Raw genomic sequence first — 21,945 nt, forward strand, 5'->3', positions numbered from 1 at the left:
AGAACAATTTTTGATGACATTCTAAATCACTGGAGCAAAGTGACTGAGCTACAAGAGAGTGGTAATTTTAATTAATTTTTAGTGAATTTGAAGGATTTCGAGCACAATTTCAGTGTTTTTTGTGAATTTTCAATATGCAAAGATAAATTTTCAATTTTTTATTATTATTTGGGGGTGGGGTGGGGGAACTGCCCCACCTGCTCCATTTGGCCATGGGTAGAACCACACAAACTGGTATCATAATGGGAGTATCATAGAAGAATCATAGTAAACTACAATTTCCATGGTACTACCATAGATACCATTGTATTTTATCAGGGCATCTCTGGTAATACCATGGTATTACCAGAGATACCCAGGTGAAATACAATGGTATCTATGGTAATGCCATGGTATTACCAGAGATACCCTGGTGAAATACAATGGTATCTATGATAATGCCATGGTATTACCGTAGATACCATGGTATTACCAGAGATACCCAGGTGAAATACAATGGTATCTATGGTAATGCCATGGTATTACCATAGATACCATGGTATTACCAGAGATACCCTGGTGAAATACAATGGTATCTTTGATAATGCCATGGTATTACCGTAGAAACCATGGTATTACCATAAATACCATGGTATCTTGCCATGCTATCTATGGTATTACCATGGTACCAACAATTAAGGCCATGCTTACCATGGTAATATTATAATAACCATAGTATTACCATGGTAGTACCATGGTAGTACCAAGACTACCATGGTAATACCATGGTAACTGTGGTAATACCATGGTAAAACCATGAGTACCATGGTAATACCATGGTTTATTTTTGTAAGGGAACACTTGATATGAACATTCGAACTAAACAATCTTACTGATCAGATTTCATAATAGTGGTAGGACTACTGAAATCGAAATTCGAAATCGAAATTCAGTTCTTTTTTAGCATCCATGAATGAATAAACACAATTCAATTCCAAATTGTAATGACGTCATCGTCGGCTGCGACTTGAAGCCTATTTGGAATTTACTTAGACCACAGGACTGCCGCAAAGTAAAAAATATGATTTGAGTATTCATCATGCGAAACTTTAAACAAAGTAATTTTACTCCTTGGAACCTCCATATTTAATGCAAAATGCTATTTCTTGAAAAAAAAAATCGTGTCGCATCGGATCGCATAGTGCGAGCCTGGCTTTTTCGGGAGCGCAGTATTTTCCATTAAAGAGCAAAGTGAAAGAGAAAGATTTTGATATTTTTTAAATGAAAATCTAATTTTGAAATAAATAGTAATGTAATTTTTAGAAAATAACACTTCTTGACCCCTTGTCTGTTATATTCCACTATTCTCCCTTTCCTTTTTTTATTCTTAATCATAAACTATTTTGGGGGATGGCCCTAAGCTCCGCCTTCTCTATTGGACCAACGCGACGGTCCAATGGAGAAGGCTGGGCTTAGGGCCAATGATCCGCTAATTATTGCTTTGATAATGATAATAATGCACATGTATGGATTATTGGGCCTACTGCAAATCCATTCTGTGACTGAATAGTAGTTCATCTTATATTGATGAATCCGATTTAAAGGTCTTTTTTTTTAAAGAAATTTAGAAATGGTTTGATTTTTTCCTGAAGAATGATGGTAAACAGCAAAACTAATCAATGATATACACTTCACTTCTTGTCTTGCAAGACATAATTGCAAAAATAACTTAGGTCCATGTGCTCGATTTTTGCTATAGAGCCTTCAAAGTACACCAAATTTGATGTTCTTAAGAATTGCGCTTTCAAAAGAATTCGGCATTTTTAGACCTCACAACAATGAAATTAAATTCTCTATTACTCAGTAAAAATCCATGAAAATTTCATCAAATTTCGCAAGAGAGTTAATAATTGTATCGTAAAGATGGAGAATCCATTTATCGTGCTATTTTTTGTTCTTTTAATTTTAACAGCACTGTCAGTTCTTAAAAATGGCGTAGAAGATAAGAAAAAACCCACTCCAAAAAATATGAAATTTCAATAATAAACTAGAAAAGTACAATAAAGCTGCACTTTATTCAAAATCCATGCAATTTTCACCAAACTTTGCCAAGTTGTAGAGGAAGGTTTACCTAAAAGGTGCAAACATTAAAAAATATCGGTTCATGTGCTTGTTTTCAAACTATCAGCAATTCTATTAGAGCAAATGTGCTTTTTAAAACACAAACAATGCGCCAAATGCTTTGTATTTATGTACAGAAAAATTAAAAAGACTCGTGTTCGTCTTACTATGCAGCGCTGCAGAAATTGTAGAGGTATATTAAATAATGTTCCATGGAATAATTCCAGATTTTTTGCATCATAAAATAACGCATCGAAGCTGCAGTTAAAGTGCAGATAATGAGAAAATTCAGCTCATGCCTACAGATAGTTAATCACCTGTTGATCCATTGTGACGTCAGTGCGGAGAGTGTAAAATATGCGCAGATCATATTGCGCACAAACATAAACTGTGGAACGACCTTAAATCGGTGATAAGACAAAAATTAGCGGTAAACCAAATGGGTTTATCAGATGTGAATTGAATGAATTGAATTGAATTTATCAGAACGTCACTGGCAATTGCTAATATTTTGTTCAAAACAAGAAGTACAAAATGATACAAAACAAATATACAATGCGAGGAATAAGCAGATAAACAAAAACCAAATAGTATTTCGTCAAAAAAAAAGAGAAACAACTTATGTCTGCTTATAAATAGTAAATAATAAAAGGGAGTGATAAGCATGCTTGTGACATATATGCACATGTACATATGCATACACACATACACATACATATACACCCATACATAAACACACACACACACACACATACCTATATATACAAATATATTTTGTGTCACTGTGTCTTAACATAGATACGGCAAATTTTGGTAATTGGCCAAAATGTACCGTAGTACTCTCTGCGTCCCTGAATAAAAAGTGATAACGTGCAAGCAATACAGATTTGAACATTAACATTGAATTAAAGAGAAATGAAATAAGCAGGGGCTCCAAACCGTGCACAATAACTTAAAACCCCCCATATGATTGTGATTTCTTACAGAGTCAGCCCCCCACACTTTGAAAACCGTTCCGCGGCCCCTGAAAAGAGGAAAACGTATGTCTATCTGTTCAAAGAATGTAGGGATTATTGATAAAAACGAAGATCAAAATGGTGAAAAAGTCAAATTTAGATTTGAAAAGTACTACGCATCCTCTCATATAGAGTCACGGGGAGGGAGGGGGCTTTCATAGACCCAATAAACTTTTGAGACTCTATTAGATTTTTTAAAATTGTTATAACGTTGACCCCCCCTTCAACTTGCATTACTGTTTATATTTTTCAGTCGAAATAAAATGAATATACCAACGTATCATAGACGTTAATGTAATGTTCTAAATCTGTCACGTGTTAATGGTAACCTGGGTGTATTGTAGCGTCCAGTATTGGTTTTGATTCATTCCTAACATTGATTGCTGATATTTGCACTAAAATTGCTTTATTATCCGACAAAAAAATGTTTAAAGTAGTCGCCATGGTGATTATGGGAGTTAGAATTAAAATACGCATACGTTCGATCTCATTAAATTTTTATTCATCATAATAACACCAGGTTTAGCCGTAGACTGGTTGACCAAGCATCTATATTGGACAGACCATGCAAGAGGTACCATCGAAGTGTCAAAGTACGACGGGTCATACCGGACCACTCTTATCAAGGACAATGTCATAAAACCAAGGAGCATTGCAATAGATCCAGAAAGAAAGTAAGTTCAGGGTTTTAATTAGGATGGTAATCATGGTAGCAGAATATTCGAATATATTAGGGTGACCTTGTTAAAGTTGTACTTTTGAAAGAAATTATCCACATTGGTTGGTCAAATGAATACCACTCTGAGTAGTATAGTTTTCGTACTATTCTATTGTTATTGATGTATCAATTTCTGATATTTGACACCATTTGTAAGTATGGATTACAAGAACTTGCCAGGTTTGAGTCACTGACATTCCCAGAAGGAAAAACCAGTTAGACCAGTAATTTTTTTTTTACTGGTTTCCAGTATAATTATACTGGTTTCCAGTATATTTTTACTGGGCCAGTTGATTTCTTAACTGGACCAGTAAAAATCAACTGGAGACCAGTTCCAACAATTGCATTCCAGTTGAAGCAATTGGTAATACCAGTTAAATTGTTTTTCATTAAACTGGTGTTACTGGTCCAATAAAACGGTTTCCAGTAGATTTTTACTGGTTTCCAGTATATGTTTACTGGACCAGTTGATTTTTAACTGGACCAGTAAAAATGAACTGGAGACTAATTCAAACAATTGCATTCTGGTTACTGGTCCAATAAATAATGACATTAAAGTCAGATCAATAACAAATTATGAAAAATGAATCTTACAATTCAGAGAAAGTTATTATCGTTATCATTGTTATCATCATTGCTCTTATGATTATCACAATTATTATTATTATCATTCTTGTAATCATTCTTATTACTGTTATTATTGTTGATATTGTAATTATTATTATTAATATTATCATAATTATCAATTATTGATATTATAATTAAAATAATTATTTCCTCTAATGATTAAGATCAAAGCAAGATGTATTCCTCTGATATATAGTCAACTGGTCTAAAGTAATTCAACGTTTGAAATTAAACTGGTCAAGACCAGTAATACCAGTAATTCTGATGATGCTGATCACGTGGTTTACCTCATTTGCATATTTCCTGTTTTTTAAAGAAAAATCAGGATTTATAATGGAATATATTTGCAATAGCACTCATTGTTTGAAAACCTTCAAACTAATTGTGTGAACTAATTCACAATGAAAATGTGTAATTTTATACATCACATTCAAAATAACAGCAGAAAGATTAATTTACTAACCATCTTTTCCATCACATTTCACTGGCCATGGTATATAACAAACCAAATGCTTGTAATAAACTGATCCAGTAAAACCAGTACGAGGACCAGTTCGACCAGTTTGAGGACCAGTTAGACCAGTATGACGACCAGTGAGACCAGTATGACGACCAGTGAGACCAGAAACAAGACCAGTATAAAATTCCAGTATTTCAAGACCAGTATAAAATTCCAGTATTTCAAGACCAGTTTAATTTTTAACTGGACCAGTAAAATTTTAACTGGACCAGTATGACCAGTTAGACCAGTAAACCGATGTTCCATTTTCCAGAGTTACCAGTTAAAATTATACTGGTCTAACTGGTCCAGTGGAACTGGTTTTTCCCTCTGGGTTGTTTACACCGATGTTTGAATATCGCATTTTCACTCTCTCTTTCAAACTTACAAAAAGATAATAAAAATGAACTGAATCAACAAGCCATATTAATATGATCACAATGATCATGGTTCAATTCAGAAACTGATGCGTCATTTATCGACATAATTAATTTGTAACCATACTCAGATTTCAGTACATCAATTATTTGGAGAAGGAAATATAAGTTTTAAAAGAAGTGTTCCTACTTATTTAAAAGGGCGTGCAGAAGTACATACGAAATAGTATAAGTAGTGATAATGGATTCTATGAAAACGTGTTTCTAAAAGGAGTAAGAAATGAAAAGGATATACTACTGCTCATACCTTACATGTACTACTTCTACTGCTACTATGACTTCCTATTCTACTACTACTGCTGCTTCTACTACTACTACTACTACTACTACTACTACTACTACTACTACTCCTTCTTCTACATGTACTAGTAACTTTGATAAAAATAATAAAGAGGAAAGGAACATTGCATGTTATATTCATTAAGATTTTGTCCAGCCGATGAAATGCTATCAACTTCCACCAATGGATCCTTATTCAACGAACCAAAATATAAGTTTTATTCTTCTGATTTTGGCACGTTGTAACATGCTAGGAATGCTGAATTACCAAGCTCGGTCGAGTCATAACCAATGGACAATAGGTCAGAATTTCGTCGAATAGAATGTCGAATAGAATGTCTATGTAGGCTTAATATTTAAGTATTCACTCAACAAAGTCATTCAAGACGTCAATGATTTTGTTGATGTCGTTATAGGTACATGTTTTGGAGTGAATTTGGTCCCCCTACTCAGATCGAACGTGCTTCATTGGATGGTACTGAACGAGTTGTCATCATGTCTGCGCCATATGGTGTACCATTCTTTATACCTACAGGATTAGCTGTTGACACTAAAGAAGAAAGGTATAATCACACAAGATTTATCCCCAAAGACTATCACTATTTGGTTGGGTTATTACATAAATTGTTTAAGAATGCTGATAAACCCAAGTCAATATCAACGGTCATACTGACTGATTTTTTCGAAAGGTTTCGATCGGATAAATCACAATATTCTTTTTGCTAAATTTATGTGAAATGCATGTTCGACCTTGTTCTAGATCTTTAGTAGTAATTTCGTAATCAACAAACTGTAAAGTGCAGTGCGTTTCAGAATAACGAGTGATTCAAATCTAGGGGGCTGGTATTCGAATTCTATTTGATTTTGTCACTCACAAAGTGAGTTGATGAATATTTGTATCATGGAAGTGAAAGAGAAACTCATCTGCTTTCCATTGATAGGACCTACAATAACTGTACCGTTTGTGCCAATCATGACCGAATTAAAAGATGTTGAAGACAACAGGTGCAAACATCACTTATTCCAAGTATTGGGAAAGGTCAGATGCTGATGTGAATAATTTCATCGATGCCTATGCTGGCAAAAATCTTGATTGGACCCTTTTCTTCCAAAAGGAGTGTAAAAGGGCAAATGTACTTTTACATTTACATTACAGGCTGTACTACACTGATCTGTCAACTCGAACAATAAATAAGGCGGATTATTTCGGCAACAATAAGAGACAGCTCCTGAGGAAAAATGGGGCCATTTTTTTCGACGTCGCACTTTACAAGGTAGAAGAAGTAAAACAGATTTGTGACGCTTTAAATTGTTTGAGAGTTTAATTACGTCTTCCCTAAAAATGGGTAGCCTTTCTACAAATACCAATTGTCATACTTTATGATCAGCCATCAAATTATATCTTTATCACTGAGGTTGATGAGTAAGCTGGTTTATTTATCATTAATGTTTATACATTAAACAACAATCACTTTTCTTCTGTGAATTCATTTAACTGCCATCTTCTGTAAAAGGTATCATGAATACTAAGTTATTCGAGAATATTCAGTAATGCTCCGTTGATACATTTTTTTTAAACACGTGAGGATGTGTGTAGGTAGTGGCGAGTGGGTGAACTTTTTTGTGTGATGAGTGGGTGTGCATAATTTGAAACAAAAAGGTCCAACTCTGTGTGCGCGTTTGTGTGTATTAAACACATATATAGAAAGATATAATGAAAGTGATAGAGAAAGAGAGAGAGAGATAGAGTGAGGGAGGGAGAGAGGGGGGAGAAGAGGTGGTAGTGAGGGAGGAGAATCAGGATAGGCTGGGACATTCAGAATATTTTTTTTGTAATTATTAAAAAGAATCGTTTTCGTACTATACTTAGGACTATATCTTATGGACAGAGCTAGGAAGAAACAATGGTATCTACGCAGCGAACCGACACAGTGGTCAAATCAACTTAGAATATCACAATCGAGGAGAGCAAGTGTATGGCATTACATCTTATGCAGATACTCGTCAGAAGGTTATGCATCGTAAGTCAGTTTTACAAACATTTAGTTCATTAATGAAATCTTAAGGGCGTCGTTTTGGGGAGGGCAACCGATGGTTTCCTTTGAAAACCAAGCTAAAAAGGGGGGGGGGGGGGGTGAAGAGAAATATTAAGAAAAGGAAAAGAGAAGAAAGAAGGTTAACAAATAGAGAGGTCTGGATGATGTAACACTATATTACCAATGTTATTCATTTCAGATAAAATGACATCATCTTCCAATGCCCCTAACAAATATCCTGCCACTGTCGTGCAAATATTAGATATTGACTGCATGAAATAAATCAGTGAAGATACATATTGTCTCCGATTCGTCTGTTACTCTAAAACCCTTTTTAATAGGCATAGATTGAAACGTCTTTATAATGTTGATGGTAATTGTTTTATCAGCACAGAGCACTGAATATGCTATGCTTGTTAAAGAAAGCACTTCTCTCAGAAAGTTGGGATTCTTTAAACAAAAGTAACCGAACTCAAAATGTTATTTGAACAAAGTCACTGCCTACATGTGTGTCATTCAAGAATGGATACAGTTTGGAATTATACAATCCAGGAATAATTCATCGCTTTAAAGATTTCAGCCTTTGTTGGAAATAATCGTAATAATTACAATAATAAAGAACAATCAATATAATAAACGTTAAATAGATGCCTACATATCCATGTTATTCGATTAAAGAAGATGTCATGTACTACTATACACTTTACATAATTATTGTTTATTTCGAATCATTTATTTTCAATCAGATCCCTGTCGTTTCCAGAACGGTGGATGTGACCAACTGTGTCTCAGTTCAACCTCTAGTCACATAGGATTCGTGTGTAATTGTACTCTGGGATTCTACTTAGCTGATGATGGCAAAGCGTGTGTGTCAGGTAATCTCTGTGGCCACCTTCAGTACCTTCTAAAGTAACAACAGAAAGATCCAATGTTTTTAAAGCTTGGTTATCCCTACAAAATCTTAATGAGATATACGGTATGTGTTAATATCAGGCAACATAATTGGGGCAACTTAAAATTGCATATATTTCATTGGCTGACAACCAAATTCAACAATCTGGTAGCATATTTATGTATAAATTATGTAAAAGTACCGGGAGGTGGCGGATAAAACACCTGACAGAAGGAGACTTTTTTCTCTCCCTAAATATCAATCAATGATTGAAGGACAAGTCCACCCCAACAAAACCTTTACTTTAATACAAAAACGAAAAATTCAACAAGCATAACACTGAAAATTCCATCAAAATCGGATGTAAAATAAGAAAGTTTGACATTTTAAAGTTTTGCTTCATTACACAAAACAGTTGTATGCACATCTCGGTCGGTATGTAAATGAGGGAACTGAGGATATCACTCACTCACTATTTCTTATGTATTTTATCATATGAAACATGAAATATCTTGATTTTCTCGTCATTGTCAGGTGAAATAAAGTTTCATTCCTTCCTGAACATGTGGAATTCCATTATTCTAACATTTAGTGGTTCATGCAAGGAGGTCCTATTCGTAAAATTCGTAAAAATTGAAATATTGTATAATTAAAACAATAAAAAAACCCAAAAGAAATAGAGAGTGACATCATCTACTCTCATTTGGATGTTACTGGCTCGTTCATATAACTATTTGTTTAAAATAAGCAAAACTTTGAAATTTCATAACTTATTATAGATTCTATTTCGATGAAATTTTCAGCATTGTGCTTGTCTGATTTTTCTATATTGATTCAAATCAACATTCTTCTGAGGTGGACTTGACCTTTACATTAAGCCAGCAAGCTCGAACTTCCCACAAGGCTACGTCATGTCGCCAGCCCTTTTTTCGATGCAGCAGCTGTAAAACATTGAGAGGTCGCATTAACGAGTAGCTTTAGTAGAAGCCTTGAGGTGTGTGAAGTGAATCGTATCATTGATATGTAGCAGCAACATGAGTGTAATGAAATTTAATATCCTTTTACCATTCTAAGTTCAGGTTGTACTATACCACACCGCTTATGGTAAACTATCACGTGGAGTAAAATATGCAGACCTTCGCAAAAATTTATTATATCGCATAGATGTAAAAAAAAAAAATCAGTGAAATCAGACCTCAATTTACATTGGATTAATGGAGAGTGGTGTGGTGGTTCTGACTCTTTATTTTGATTAAATTTTTATAATAAAAATTTATATATCTGTTTTGGAACATTGTATAGAATGCCTCGGCACTTGTTAATACATGTACCCAAAAGGCCTATATCTAACAAACTTGGAATACTATATCAACCAATGAGGAGCTAATAATTATGATGGTTAATTTCCTCATTTACAAATTTCACTTATTTTTCCTTGTTTTTGTCAGACCTTGTTCAGGACGACTTCTTTTTGGTGACGGACACCTACCGACGATCGATCTTTCAGGTTAGTATGGACATGATAGAGTCTAACCTGGAACCTAAGGCACTCTACTTACCAAGTATTCGGAATCCAATAGCAGTGAGCTTCGATCCAATTGATAGAAAAGTTTACTGGAGTGATGTTGCATCTAAGACACTAAGCCGTGCCTCGTTGGATGGTAACAACTACCAAGTCATTGCTAGAGATGCTATTGATCGTAAGATTTCTCAGCTTACATTCTATAATTATACTTAACTGAAATGTCATATCACTTTTGGTTTAACAGGTTTAAATGCATTCAGTGTTATGCAATCACTTTTATCCCCCCCCCCCCCCGAGAAAGAATACACTTTTATAATAAATGTATACTTTTGAACAAGTATTTCTCAATGATATAATATATTACATCAAAATTTGTATAGACAGAGAAGTTCGTTAAAATCGCTTATGTAAGTCTCATATAACTAATGCTGGTATATTAAGTTCCATCACGAAGACCTCAATAGATGAAATCATTACCGTAATTAATTAGAATGTTATGTTCTTAGATCCTGATGGGATTGCCGTGGACTCGATCTCTAGGCTTTTATACTGGACGGATTTTGGAACCCATGACTTGTCTGTATCTCACCTCGATGGTTCATATCGGAAGACACTAATTCGTGGTTTAGATAAACCAAGATCCATTGTGCTGCATCCAGTTAGAGGGTATGAGCATTAATATTACATTATAATTGATCAATGGCAAAAAGAAGCTGCTGAAAACTGCTTATCTAAAAAAAATTGATCCGTATCGTCTTCTACTCTGATGTCGTCCCTTTATGATACTTACCTGTTTACAATGCTTGTGACATCATTGACCATAATGGATGGAAAGAGAGATAAACAAAGAAGAAGTGTTATTTTCCAATTCGTTTATTATTATAAGTTTTTTACAGCAACAAGGATTGCAGAGAGTTCAGAATTCGATTATAAATATCATGCTTCCACTACTATAAAAATTATTACTACCACCATCACCACCACCATTACCTTTTGTTATTAGATTCATTTCTTTTATTAGTAGATGTATAACAACTAAGTTTTCTTCGCAATGACCCCTTCCACTTCTACGAAATGAAACTAAAAACGACAGCAAAACATAACAATTGGCTAATTGTACGGATGCGAATTCTACAGGTAGGTCAGTGGGGGAAGGAGGGCTAAGAAGAGCATAGGGGCAAGTTAAGCCACCACCCCAGGCTAATAATGAATGAGTCAGACATTGTGGTGGTGTCATCTATTGATGACTCATTGCATAACCCTAAACCCCACCACTTTGTTTTCAACTTTGAAACAAAGAGTAGTTTTTTAAAAGGGAAAAAACACATTTCTGCCCAAAAAGTAAAAAAAATGGTGTGAAATAGATCAGTGCTTTTTACCCACACATCTTTAAACATGATAAAGAAATAAGAAAGGATATTCTTTAGTCCAGGTATGGAATCTCATCTAGTCATAGTCTTTTACATGATGAATGTATAAGAAATGTGTAGATGTGAAAATATTGCATTAAGTTCGGACTGGGATAATTTCGGCCGGCCACCATGAGACAAGTTTAGCCATGATAGTTCTTAAGGTAATGTATAAAAAAAACTTAAAAGCCATTGACATGATTGATATGCAAGCAGAAAGGAGCAAATTCACATGACAGTTCTTTTACTTTTAGAGGATGTTAATATTTTTAGAGATCTAACCAGTGAAAAGATTAAACAAAATGACATGCTGGTTCTTTTTGTGGCTCAACTTACCCCAGAAGGTGGCGCAGCTTTCCCCACAGATGGGGCAAGTTGAGCAATTTGGCATCGCTTTCTCGAAGGCCACGATGACTTTCAGTGTTGGGGTAGAAAGTTATATAGGTGAATATTTCCCAAGAATTAAATTTAAAGGCAAGGTACTAATTTCTATAATATTATTAGTCACATTATTGGTAACATGCAAAGCAAAACGTATCACAACTTACACCGCCTTCCCCTACATATTGTTTTGTAAACTGGAAGTTGTGTTTCTCTCTGTGGATATTAATTTGTATATTCGAATCTAAATAAGGTGAAATTACAAATGTTGATAACTTTTTGGTTGTTATCAGGACGATGTTTTGGACAGATTGGGGAGACAATCCTGTTATTGAACGAGCCTTCATGGATGGAACTGATCGTTCAACAATTATATCTGGATCACTAGGCTGGCCAAATGGACTCACCATAGACTACATTGGTACAACATTTCAATGCCCAATTTGACTTTGTTTCAGTTTCCATAATATCCCATCTCGAAGACATAGTAGTCGGGTAGACATATTTTTTTTGCTAAAAGTTTTAGTATAGGGTGTCTACTTCAATAATCCGACGGGTGCCACTTGGGCACGCTTGGGCATTTTTTTTTCAAATTGACGTCATAGGCCACGCCCACTTTTTTACATACCTCTTTAATATGATTTTCATATTTGCGAAATAAACATGTCACTGTTGGTATCAAATAAAGCTAATGAAAAGTAAAATGCAAATACTTAAATTCCCATTTAAATCACGCATATGTCCGTTAAAGGTCACGTTACTTCATAAAAGGTCAAATTGCACAACAAATGTAAATAATACATAAGGGCGAAAAACACGCTTTAAATACCAAAAATTAGGTATTATGTGCATTTTTTGCTTAAAGTTAAGTTGAGGGTGTGCATATTAAGAATCCAATGGATGCGACCTAGGCATCTTGAGGAATTTTATTTATGTGACGTCATAAACCACACAAACTTTCTTACATTCCCCTAAATGTAGCCTCTTTTCGAGGCTCTGGCGGCTGCTTCCCAAGCGAAGCGATGGAATTAGGCCTGGCGCGCCAGGGCCTCTTGACATCTGAGCTGAATTATATATTCATGAGGAACCTCTTCCGGGCGTCTTCCTAATGAATATACATGAGTCATGATATTATCAGTCACCTAGTAAACCAATGAAATGTCAAAGCTGTTTCGTCCAGGGTTCGGAATACTATAGTAGGCCACTATTCTGCAGGGAATTCATTTAATTGCGGGACACTAAAGGGGATATAACCAGCAAAATGCGACAAGCCCTAAAAAAAATGTTGCCTTTCTATTGAGTGGAATCATGAGTGACATGAAATAATAGCAAATCCACATATTTGATTCACAAGGCATTAAGAACGCATTCAGAGCAATTAATGGTCATTTCATTTCATTTCATTTATTTTCCACAAATCAATCAAAATACAAAGTAAAACATACAACTCATTCCGAAATAGTATGCATAATTACAATATAAAAGCAAATTCTAAGTGGATGGACCTAAAGTAAAGCAGAAGCTTGTTGTGGATAGGCCCTTAACAAATAATCTGTGTAATCATTGATAGCTACAAATAATTATAAAAAAATAGAGCTGAACTCGGAGAAAGTTACAGAAACTGGACAAGGACGAAAACAGAGAACGTTACAAAGAACAGGGGCACACAGGTTACTAGACAAGACAAGGAGGACAAAACAAGACATAAAAGAAAGAAAGAAGGAAAGAAGACCCGTCTATTATATTGCTGTTCACGATTGCGACGTTTAAGCATGACGTAAAATAATTTGACAGAATTGATCGTATGCCAGTGAAATAGTAGACGGGTCCTTTGTAAGGGTATCTGCAGCTGTAAATATGAATACATGTAATTCATTACAATGGTAAACATACGGACATAGTGAGGGGATGGAGCACCTGGCAGACGAGGAAAAGAAAAAAACTTGATAGTTGCTAGGAGAGAAAAAGTATCAAAGGACCGAAGAAAAACTTAGAAGAGGTATGTAGTTTTAAAGAGTTTCCCTGGCTACCAGGTGCCCAATCCACTCTCTGACCGTCTTAAAAGTAATACGCAATTGAGTACAAATAGATAAATATATATTGTGTATTTAAAGCTTACAGTTGGGTTCTACGAGGAGTAATATTTTCTCAAAAGAGACGTTTTCAATTTTCTTTTAAATGCAGTTAACCTAACAGATCTTTTTATATCGATATTGAGAGAATTCCAATATTTGGGACCTGAATAAATAACAGAATTGTGGGCAAATTTTGTTCTGGTTTTTGGAAGATGAAATGAAAATGCTTGGCGTGTTGGATAGTCGTGCAACTGGCTGTTTTTTATGAACATATAATTTAGTGCCGGAGGCAAGTCATTATTATTCAGTCGAAACATAAAAGAACCCAACTGCAGAAAGAAAATATCAGAAACTCTTAAAGGTAATGAAAGTTCAAATAAGGACACAAATTTAAGCAATGCAATATATAATGCGTACTCATGTTCGGAATAGAAACAAGTTAGGTATCATATGTATCTTGGACTTTAGGTTATGCATCCAATGTGTATATAAGAAGCTGACAGGGGCCACTTTGGTACCCTTGGGCAACGTCACTTTCTGACGTCATTAACCACACCATCCTTTTCACATAGGCCAACTTCTTAATTATGACTTATATCTTATCTAGTGTATTGAATAAACATATCATTTTTGGTATCAAATTGAAGCCTATATGTAAAATTGAATGTACATTTACACAAAAATAAAACACATGCCAAGGTCACCTTTCAGTTATTTACGCTCATGAAAGGTCAAATGAACGGGGGAGTTTATCAATATTTAATAAAGTGTAAAATTTTTGTATCAAATCAATCGATGTGATTCCAAAGAATCTACAAAAATTTAACAATTTACAACAGGTCCTGTTATATTCCTCTCTCAACTGTCCTTTGTCCCATTCCTCTTCGACCAGATGCTAGTCGGATTCCCCTTCCTAAACATTCTCGACTGCATGTCTCTGCCTTTACTGTACATGAATACTTCGTTTCACATATGAAATTATGACTGGCATCGAAAAGTAAGTTCTTGTATTTTTTTGGTTAGCAACCACTAAGTCATAAACAGGTACGGTTAGGCTTAATGTCCTGTTTCACGTACTATCAGTTATCTTCTGAAGATGCCATGGGAGTAGAAGCATATATAATTTTTCTCTGACGACACTAATATTTGTGTATACCAGACTGTTCTCCTATGGAGTTTACAAGTCTCCTACATACTATTTTTTAAAGGATGTTTTATTATTTTTCTCTCAAATCAAATTTCCCACAATGAAGTTTACAAAGTAACAATTGTAAATAATTATTCGAATAAATTTCTTAAACTCGTATACATTATGCACATCATGAAATATTTTAAGACACTGCATCGTATCACTACCAGATGAGTTTAACAAACAAATATAAGAGAAAAAAATTTAGAAAAGTATATGCGTTGTACTTTCCCCCTCCTTACCACCCCCTTCCCTCCGCAAACCCCCACACTTCACACCCTCAAACACTCACACACTCCATACACCCTTGCATATGGTGCCGCGTTCCGTTTGAATCAAGAAAAAACACCATAAGAACTAACATAATCTCATGAGCTCTGTTGCCTCTGTACTCTTGTAAGGAAATGTTCCCACATTTCCTTAAATGGTTTGATAATTTACCCTGCGTTACCGCTAAAATTTTCGCTTCAAGTTCATTTTCTAATATCTTCTCTCTACCTTCGTTGGGACTTGGTGGTCTTTTTTTAGTCCTGCTGTAAACAAAGATCAGATTTTTATTAAAAGAATGTGATTAATTATCTATTCCTTCCCTATATTAGCATGCTTAACACCAATGTGTATATCCACCCACCTAGCATGTTTTATTTCATAAATATTGAATAAGTTACCACAATCTATCCATACGTCTTTCGTCTTTTCACATGAAAAAAAAAACAGATGCTCGTAAGTTTTGTCAGTTTTCCCACAAAATGAGCATTCACTCTCTGAGAAAATTTTGAATAAATGTAAATATTTCTTCGTCTATATTAATTCATAAAGCATTTTAAATTGAAACTCTCTAAGCCTACTGCTTTGAGTACATTTTCTGGGTCTTGAAAATATAGCATATATATATCTTTTTCGGAGAAACTACATTAAATGTCTTCTCTATATTATTAAACGCATACGATTTTCTCCAATTCAATACTTAAAAGTGCCTTGTATATGAAAAGTTAATCGATATTGATAAATGTATGGTATTGAAATTAGGGAAAAAAAGCTGGCTGTGCACAGACAATTCATTTAATTAGGTTGGGATACCATGTTGTGTTGATTTGGCAAGTGAAATACTCGAACTCTGAATTTCTGCTTACTATACATAGCCTGATGGAGAAGAAGTGGACAGGAATTGGGATCAATTAAAGCTGTGGTATTCATACTTTATCTCTTTCTTATCTAATAATAAATGTAAAGATTAAGAGCCGCTACCCCAACTGAAAATTCAGCAAAAAGAAAGTGTCAAATGTGTTTTTCTTCAGAATCTTTATCTTGGGAAAATCTTATCCGAAAGACTCCCCTGCAACCTATACCTTTTATGTATGGATGGGAAGTATAATTAAGGAGGGCTTCCTGAACTTCTTTATAGCACAGATACTCCCATAATGGTATTATCAAAACTTGAACTTGTTCCATGTGGATTAATATCGAGGCCACCGTATGCATGTTCTAGAGCTCGCGTTTGCCACTTTGGTGTGTCGTATGTAAATATTGTGCTATTCTAAATGCAAGTATGACTTAACATGCAATTGAATTGAATTTATTTTCATACTTCACAAGATAACAAAATAATAACATAATACAAGAAAAACATTTGGTTACATAGAAAATACAAAGATAATGGCAGTAAATAAAGTGAAATATGAAGGAACCTGCATGAAAAGCAGAGCTTGTAGTGTCTGCAGGTTCCTTAAAGTAATTATGAAGTTCGTGAGGAGATCGGACACTAGAGAATAATTAGACTACAAAGGAAAAGCCAAACAGCACAAAATCAAGGGGTAAAGAATTATAGGAAAAGTGGACAATGTGAAATATATGAGGGGGATGAGCGAAGAATGAAAAAAAAAAAAATAAAAACTATACCACATTATACCTTTAAAAAGGTACAAATCAAATACATTACATATATTCAGCCAGTGCGTCTTAACGGTGTCCATAAATGGACAAGAGAAATGATTTCAGTTTACATTTAAACATACTTAAAGATGATAAACAGCTAGTTATTTCGCTTGGAAGATTATTTCAAAGCCTTGGTCCTTCGAATACAATTGTTCTTTGAGCAAATAACGTACGAGTACGTGGAAGGTGAAATGAGTCCCGTTGGCGGGTAGGGTACGAATGGATGAGGTTGTTTCTTTGAAACAAGGAAGAAAAAATTTCCGGTAGATCATCTTTTGAGAGTTGAAACATGAATTTACCCAAATGAAATTCGTAAAGATCATGAATTTTCAGGATTTTTTTTTTTAATAAATAAATGTGTGTGCATAAAGGTCAGATTGGTTAATTACCCTAATTGCCCGCTTTTGTAATTTGAATAACATTTCTAATACAGTCTTGTTTGTATTACCCCAAGCCAATATACCATAATTTAATCGTAAAGAAATGAGAGTTATATATAAGTTTAATAGTATATAATCAGGGAAAAATATTTTAGCTTGCTTAAAATACCAATACTCCTAGAAGTCAATTTACTCAAGTAATTAATGTGACACTTCCAAGACAAATCATGATCAATATAGAGCCCAAGAAATTTGGTGGAATCAACCTGTAATAAATTTACATTATCCATGACTACTTGACCAGGTAAACTTTTGAGAGAATTACTAAAAATCCTAAAATTAGTTTTCTTGACATTAAGTGACAACTTGTTATCTCTAATCCAAGACTGAACTGATAGAAGTTCTGTATTCAAAGTATTAAGTAGCGTATGTGGGTCACGATGAGACAGAAAAAGATTAGAATCATCAGCAAACAAAATAAATGACAAAATTTTGGAAGAATTCTTAAAATCATTAATGTAAAGAATAAAAAGTAAGGGACCAAGGAGTGATCCTTGGGGTACTCCGCAAGATATTGATTTCAAACTAGAATTTATACCTGTATAAGAAACAAATTGTTTACGAGAACTGAGGTAGCTCCTGAACCAGTCCAAGGCCTTCCCACGAATACCATAATGTGATAATTTATATAACAATATATCATGATTGATCGTGTCGAAGGCCTTGGAAAGGTCCAGGAATATACCAACAGTATGTAATGACTTATCGACAGCACATGCCACCTTGTCAATAAAAGAAAGTAAGGCATGAACGGTTGAATGTTTTTCCTGAAACCAAACTGAGAGTCACTTAATATTTGACAGTCGGTTAAAAATTTGATAAAGCGTGAGTATACTATCTTTTCTAATAATTTTGAAAGGGAAGTGAGAAGTGAAATTGGACGATAGTTGCAAACTTCTCGTTTATCATCTTTTTTAAAAACAGGTATAACTTTTGCTACTTTCATATTGCAAGGAACAACTCCATTTACTAATGATAGATTAAAAATATATGTCAAAGGTGAGAGTATTTCATTAATTACCCTTTTCAAAAGAAAATTTGTTATTCCATAACCACCAGGACTCTTATTGCATTTTAAATTATTTACAATATCTTTAACTTCGTATTCGACTATAGGGGTAAGGAAAATAGATTGCGGATTAGGATTCTTTAAAAACGATGTAAATTATCTAGCAGATTCAGGGATATTCCTTGAGAGATTAGTACCAATGTGAACAAAGTAATCGTTGTACAACTCGGCTATTTCAGTAGGATCTTCGATAATTCTTCCGTTGTGTGAAATTTCTTTTGTTGGTTCGGACTTTTTGTTTGATCGTAGGACCTTGTTTATCACCCTCCACGTACTCGAAATATCGTTCTTGTACTTGTTGAATTGATCAGAAAAATACATTTTTTTTGGCGAGACGTAGGGAAATTGTCAGTACATTACGATATCGAATATATTTCCTTGTAAGTTTATCTTTACCAGGTTGTTCTTGTATTTGCAAAATAAATTGTTTTTTGCGGTTGATAGACTTAAGGAGAGATTGAGAGATCCAGGGGAGTCTAGGTGTCTTTTTATATGTGGAGCGGGAAAACTTCTTAAGGGGGATTGTAGCATTATAAGTAGACATAAAAAGATCCAAGAATATGTAAAAACAAACATCCGGGTCTTGAATGTTATAGATTACATTCCAGTCGATCTCATTTAATCTCTCCCTAAATCTATTTAAATTTTCTTCTGATATGTCTCGGACACTAATTGATGCAGATTTATTGTTATCTCTGCCGAAAAACACCTCAACAAAAATAGGGAAATGGTCTGACAAATCAGACACCAAAATGCCAGATGACGTACTAGATAAAATATTTACAAAAATATTGTCTATCAAAGTTGACGACGAGTCTGTAATTCTAGTTGGTTTGGTAATTGAGGGTATAAAAGAGCTAGATAACATGACATTAAGAAACTCCTGGCAAGAAGAAACAGTGTTACAATGCAAAATAGGTCTAGATTGAAGTCGCCCATAAGAAAGACATTCTTGTTGTAAAGAACAGGAGATGACAGTAAGTTTTGGAGACAATCCAAAAAATCTTGAGTGTTACCTTTTGGAGGCCTGTATATTTCGCCAACAACCATTTGCTTCTTGTCAGGTATTTCAATTTGAATAAAAATCCATTCAATAAAATTGAGATTGAAGAGGGTGAAATTAGTCTAGAAGAGGATTAAGCAAGTTCAGAGTGGACGTCTTTCCCTTGCAAAATTGACGTGGCATCCCAACCCAATATATAGGGAATTGTCAGCTCACAGCCGGCTTTTTTCTCCTAGTTTCAATATCATAACTTTAATATCGATCACTTTTTCATCAGTATGCAGAAGATTTGTAAACCCTTAACGGAGAACAGTCTGGTTAAACAAAAAATGTCAGTCTTGTGAGAGAAAAAAATACATATAATTTCTACTCCCATGACCTGCCCGTACTTGTTTATGACACAGTGGTTACTCCCCATGAATTAACTGGCTTGTCGATATAAGTCAATGTCACCCTCTTCTATGAGGCCGTCGAATCATTATTTCACAATTCATACTGTAAGTGTGAAACGAAGTATACAGCTAAGGCAGAGACATGCAGTCGAGATTGTTGAGGAAGGGGGATCCGGCGATCATCCGGTAGAAGAGGGACAGAGGACAGCTGAGGGAGGAATATAACCGGAACTGGTGTAAAATACTACACTTGTGAAGATTATAAGGAATCACTTGGATTGATTCCATAATTGTTACACCTTTTAAGTGTTGATAAACTCCCGCCTTCATTGGACCTTTGCACCCGTCGGATTCATGAAGTATACATCCAATACTACAATTTTCGTTAAAAAATGCATATATACCAAACTTGATGGTCATGTTGTGGTTCTATTTGACTATAGTTGAAATTTTACAGTTTTAATCTGTCATAAGTTGACAAACATTGATGACCTCTTTAAATTGCAGTTTTCGTCTCGTTAAGTAGGTGTCATTTCATTCATTGTCTTCTTTTCTCAAACCGTTTTGATGTCATTCTTACTTTGAATCTATTTTTAAAGCTGCCACAATTCCAGTCAATTATATAACAATGGTTTTAATGGAACATGCTCTGTACGAATAATTATGTAAATTAAGTAGATCTGAATTGTTTTTTTATACAATCAATCTGGCATCGATCAATTTCTACAAATCGAAAAACAATATTTTGTATTTGATTCCCTGCTATTTTCCGGTGTATTTATTGTGTATCTTAAAGACATGTGTAGCCAATCTTGGAATTTACCGATATGATGCTAACAAACCCAACTATGTTCCGTTTTTATATGTCAGGAAATCGGCTTTACTGGTGTGATGCTCGTCTTGAAAGATTTGAAACAGCTGATTTTTACGGTAATGGACGGCGCATTCTGTATACGTTTGGAAGAGATGTCCATGCTTATGAAGTTGCTGTATTTGGTCAGTTTCTTTACTGGACAGACTGGACATTGCAAAGTGTACTCAAGATGGATAAAGACACTGGTAGTGGTATCACGACAGTAGGTCCCAACGAGTACCTCCGACCAAATGGAATATACATGGTATCCGCCAATACAATGCCATTAGGTATTAGTAATTCTCATTACTTGAACTTATTTTACATTAAAAATACAACTTGGATTCTTTTAAAAAAATGACCACTTTATCAAATGTCATACTTTTCAGACACGCTTGTTTGGTAATTAATATTCACCCCCCCTAAACACTATAAGAAAAGGAATGTATATTACAGAACGAATAAGTGAGCATGCAGCTTCTAAGTGACGTTAAAAACTAACTCCCAAACAATCTTGAATTTTACCCAAACTTCATAAATATGTTCTTTTTTGAAATTCGGGCGGATTTCCCCTTTGGTTTTTGTTTTAAACCGAATTTTAGTTGACTTTGTGATGCATTCATCATCACGAATCTTTCTGACATAATATAAGGAACATCTGAATGTGGTTCATCACGTCGAAATTTAGTGACAATATCGGAAATAATGATAGTTTTTGTATACCAAAGCTATCTTTAAAAAGAAATGTGTTGTTTTTATTTTCTTTTTAATATATGCATATTTATGTTTTGTTTCCATTCACTACTTGTTATCATTTTCTTTAGGTTCAGTATAGGCATATTGGATTTACACATTAATATTAAGTTATGTAATGATACTAATTGATGAATTAAGGAATTAAGACAACAAAATGGTACAATCGTAACTACTATGTTTTATATAATTATATATTAATAGGTTATTATATATATTATCTTTTGTAATTTTAGTGGTAAAACAAACTGACAATATTCTTAGTTTACCAAACCGACACTTAACTATACGGTAAACCATTTTTGCAGTTTCCATTA

General features: G+C 34.4%; 1 protein-coding gene across 1 annotated transcript in view; it reads left to right on the forward strand.

The window, feature by feature from the left end:
* The window catches only part of LOC121410074 (low-density lipoprotein receptor-related protein 1B-like), a 146,051-nt gene that overhangs the window by 54,440 nt on the left and 69,666 nt on the right, over positions 1-21,945 (forward strand). The window contains exons 12-20 of the mRNA XM_041601932.1: positions 3,637-3,790; positions 6,093-6,239; positions 6,833-6,950; positions 7,547-7,697; positions 8,459-8,587; positions 10,053-10,304; positions 10,636-10,795; positions 12,213-12,340; positions 20,893-21,165. Coding sequence (XP_041457866.1) covers positions 3,637-3,790; positions 6,093-6,239; positions 6,833-6,950; positions 7,547-7,697; positions 8,459-8,587; positions 10,053-10,304; positions 10,636-10,795; positions 12,213-12,340; positions 20,893-21,165 — 1,512 coding nt within the window. The remainder of the gene's footprint in view (positions 1-3,636; positions 3,791-6,092; positions 6,240-6,832; positions 6,951-7,546; positions 7,698-8,458; positions 8,588-10,052; positions 10,305-10,635; positions 10,796-12,212; positions 12,341-20,892; positions 21,166-21,945) is intronic.

This window comes from Lytechinus variegatus, chromosome 3, assembly GCF_018143015.1.
Source record: "Lytechinus variegatus isolate NC3 chromosome 3, Lvar_3.0, whole genome shotgun sequence".
Taxonomy (NCBI): domain Eukaryota; kingdom Metazoa; phylum Echinodermata; class Echinoidea; order Temnopleuroida; family Toxopneustidae; genus Lytechinus; species Lytechinus variegatus.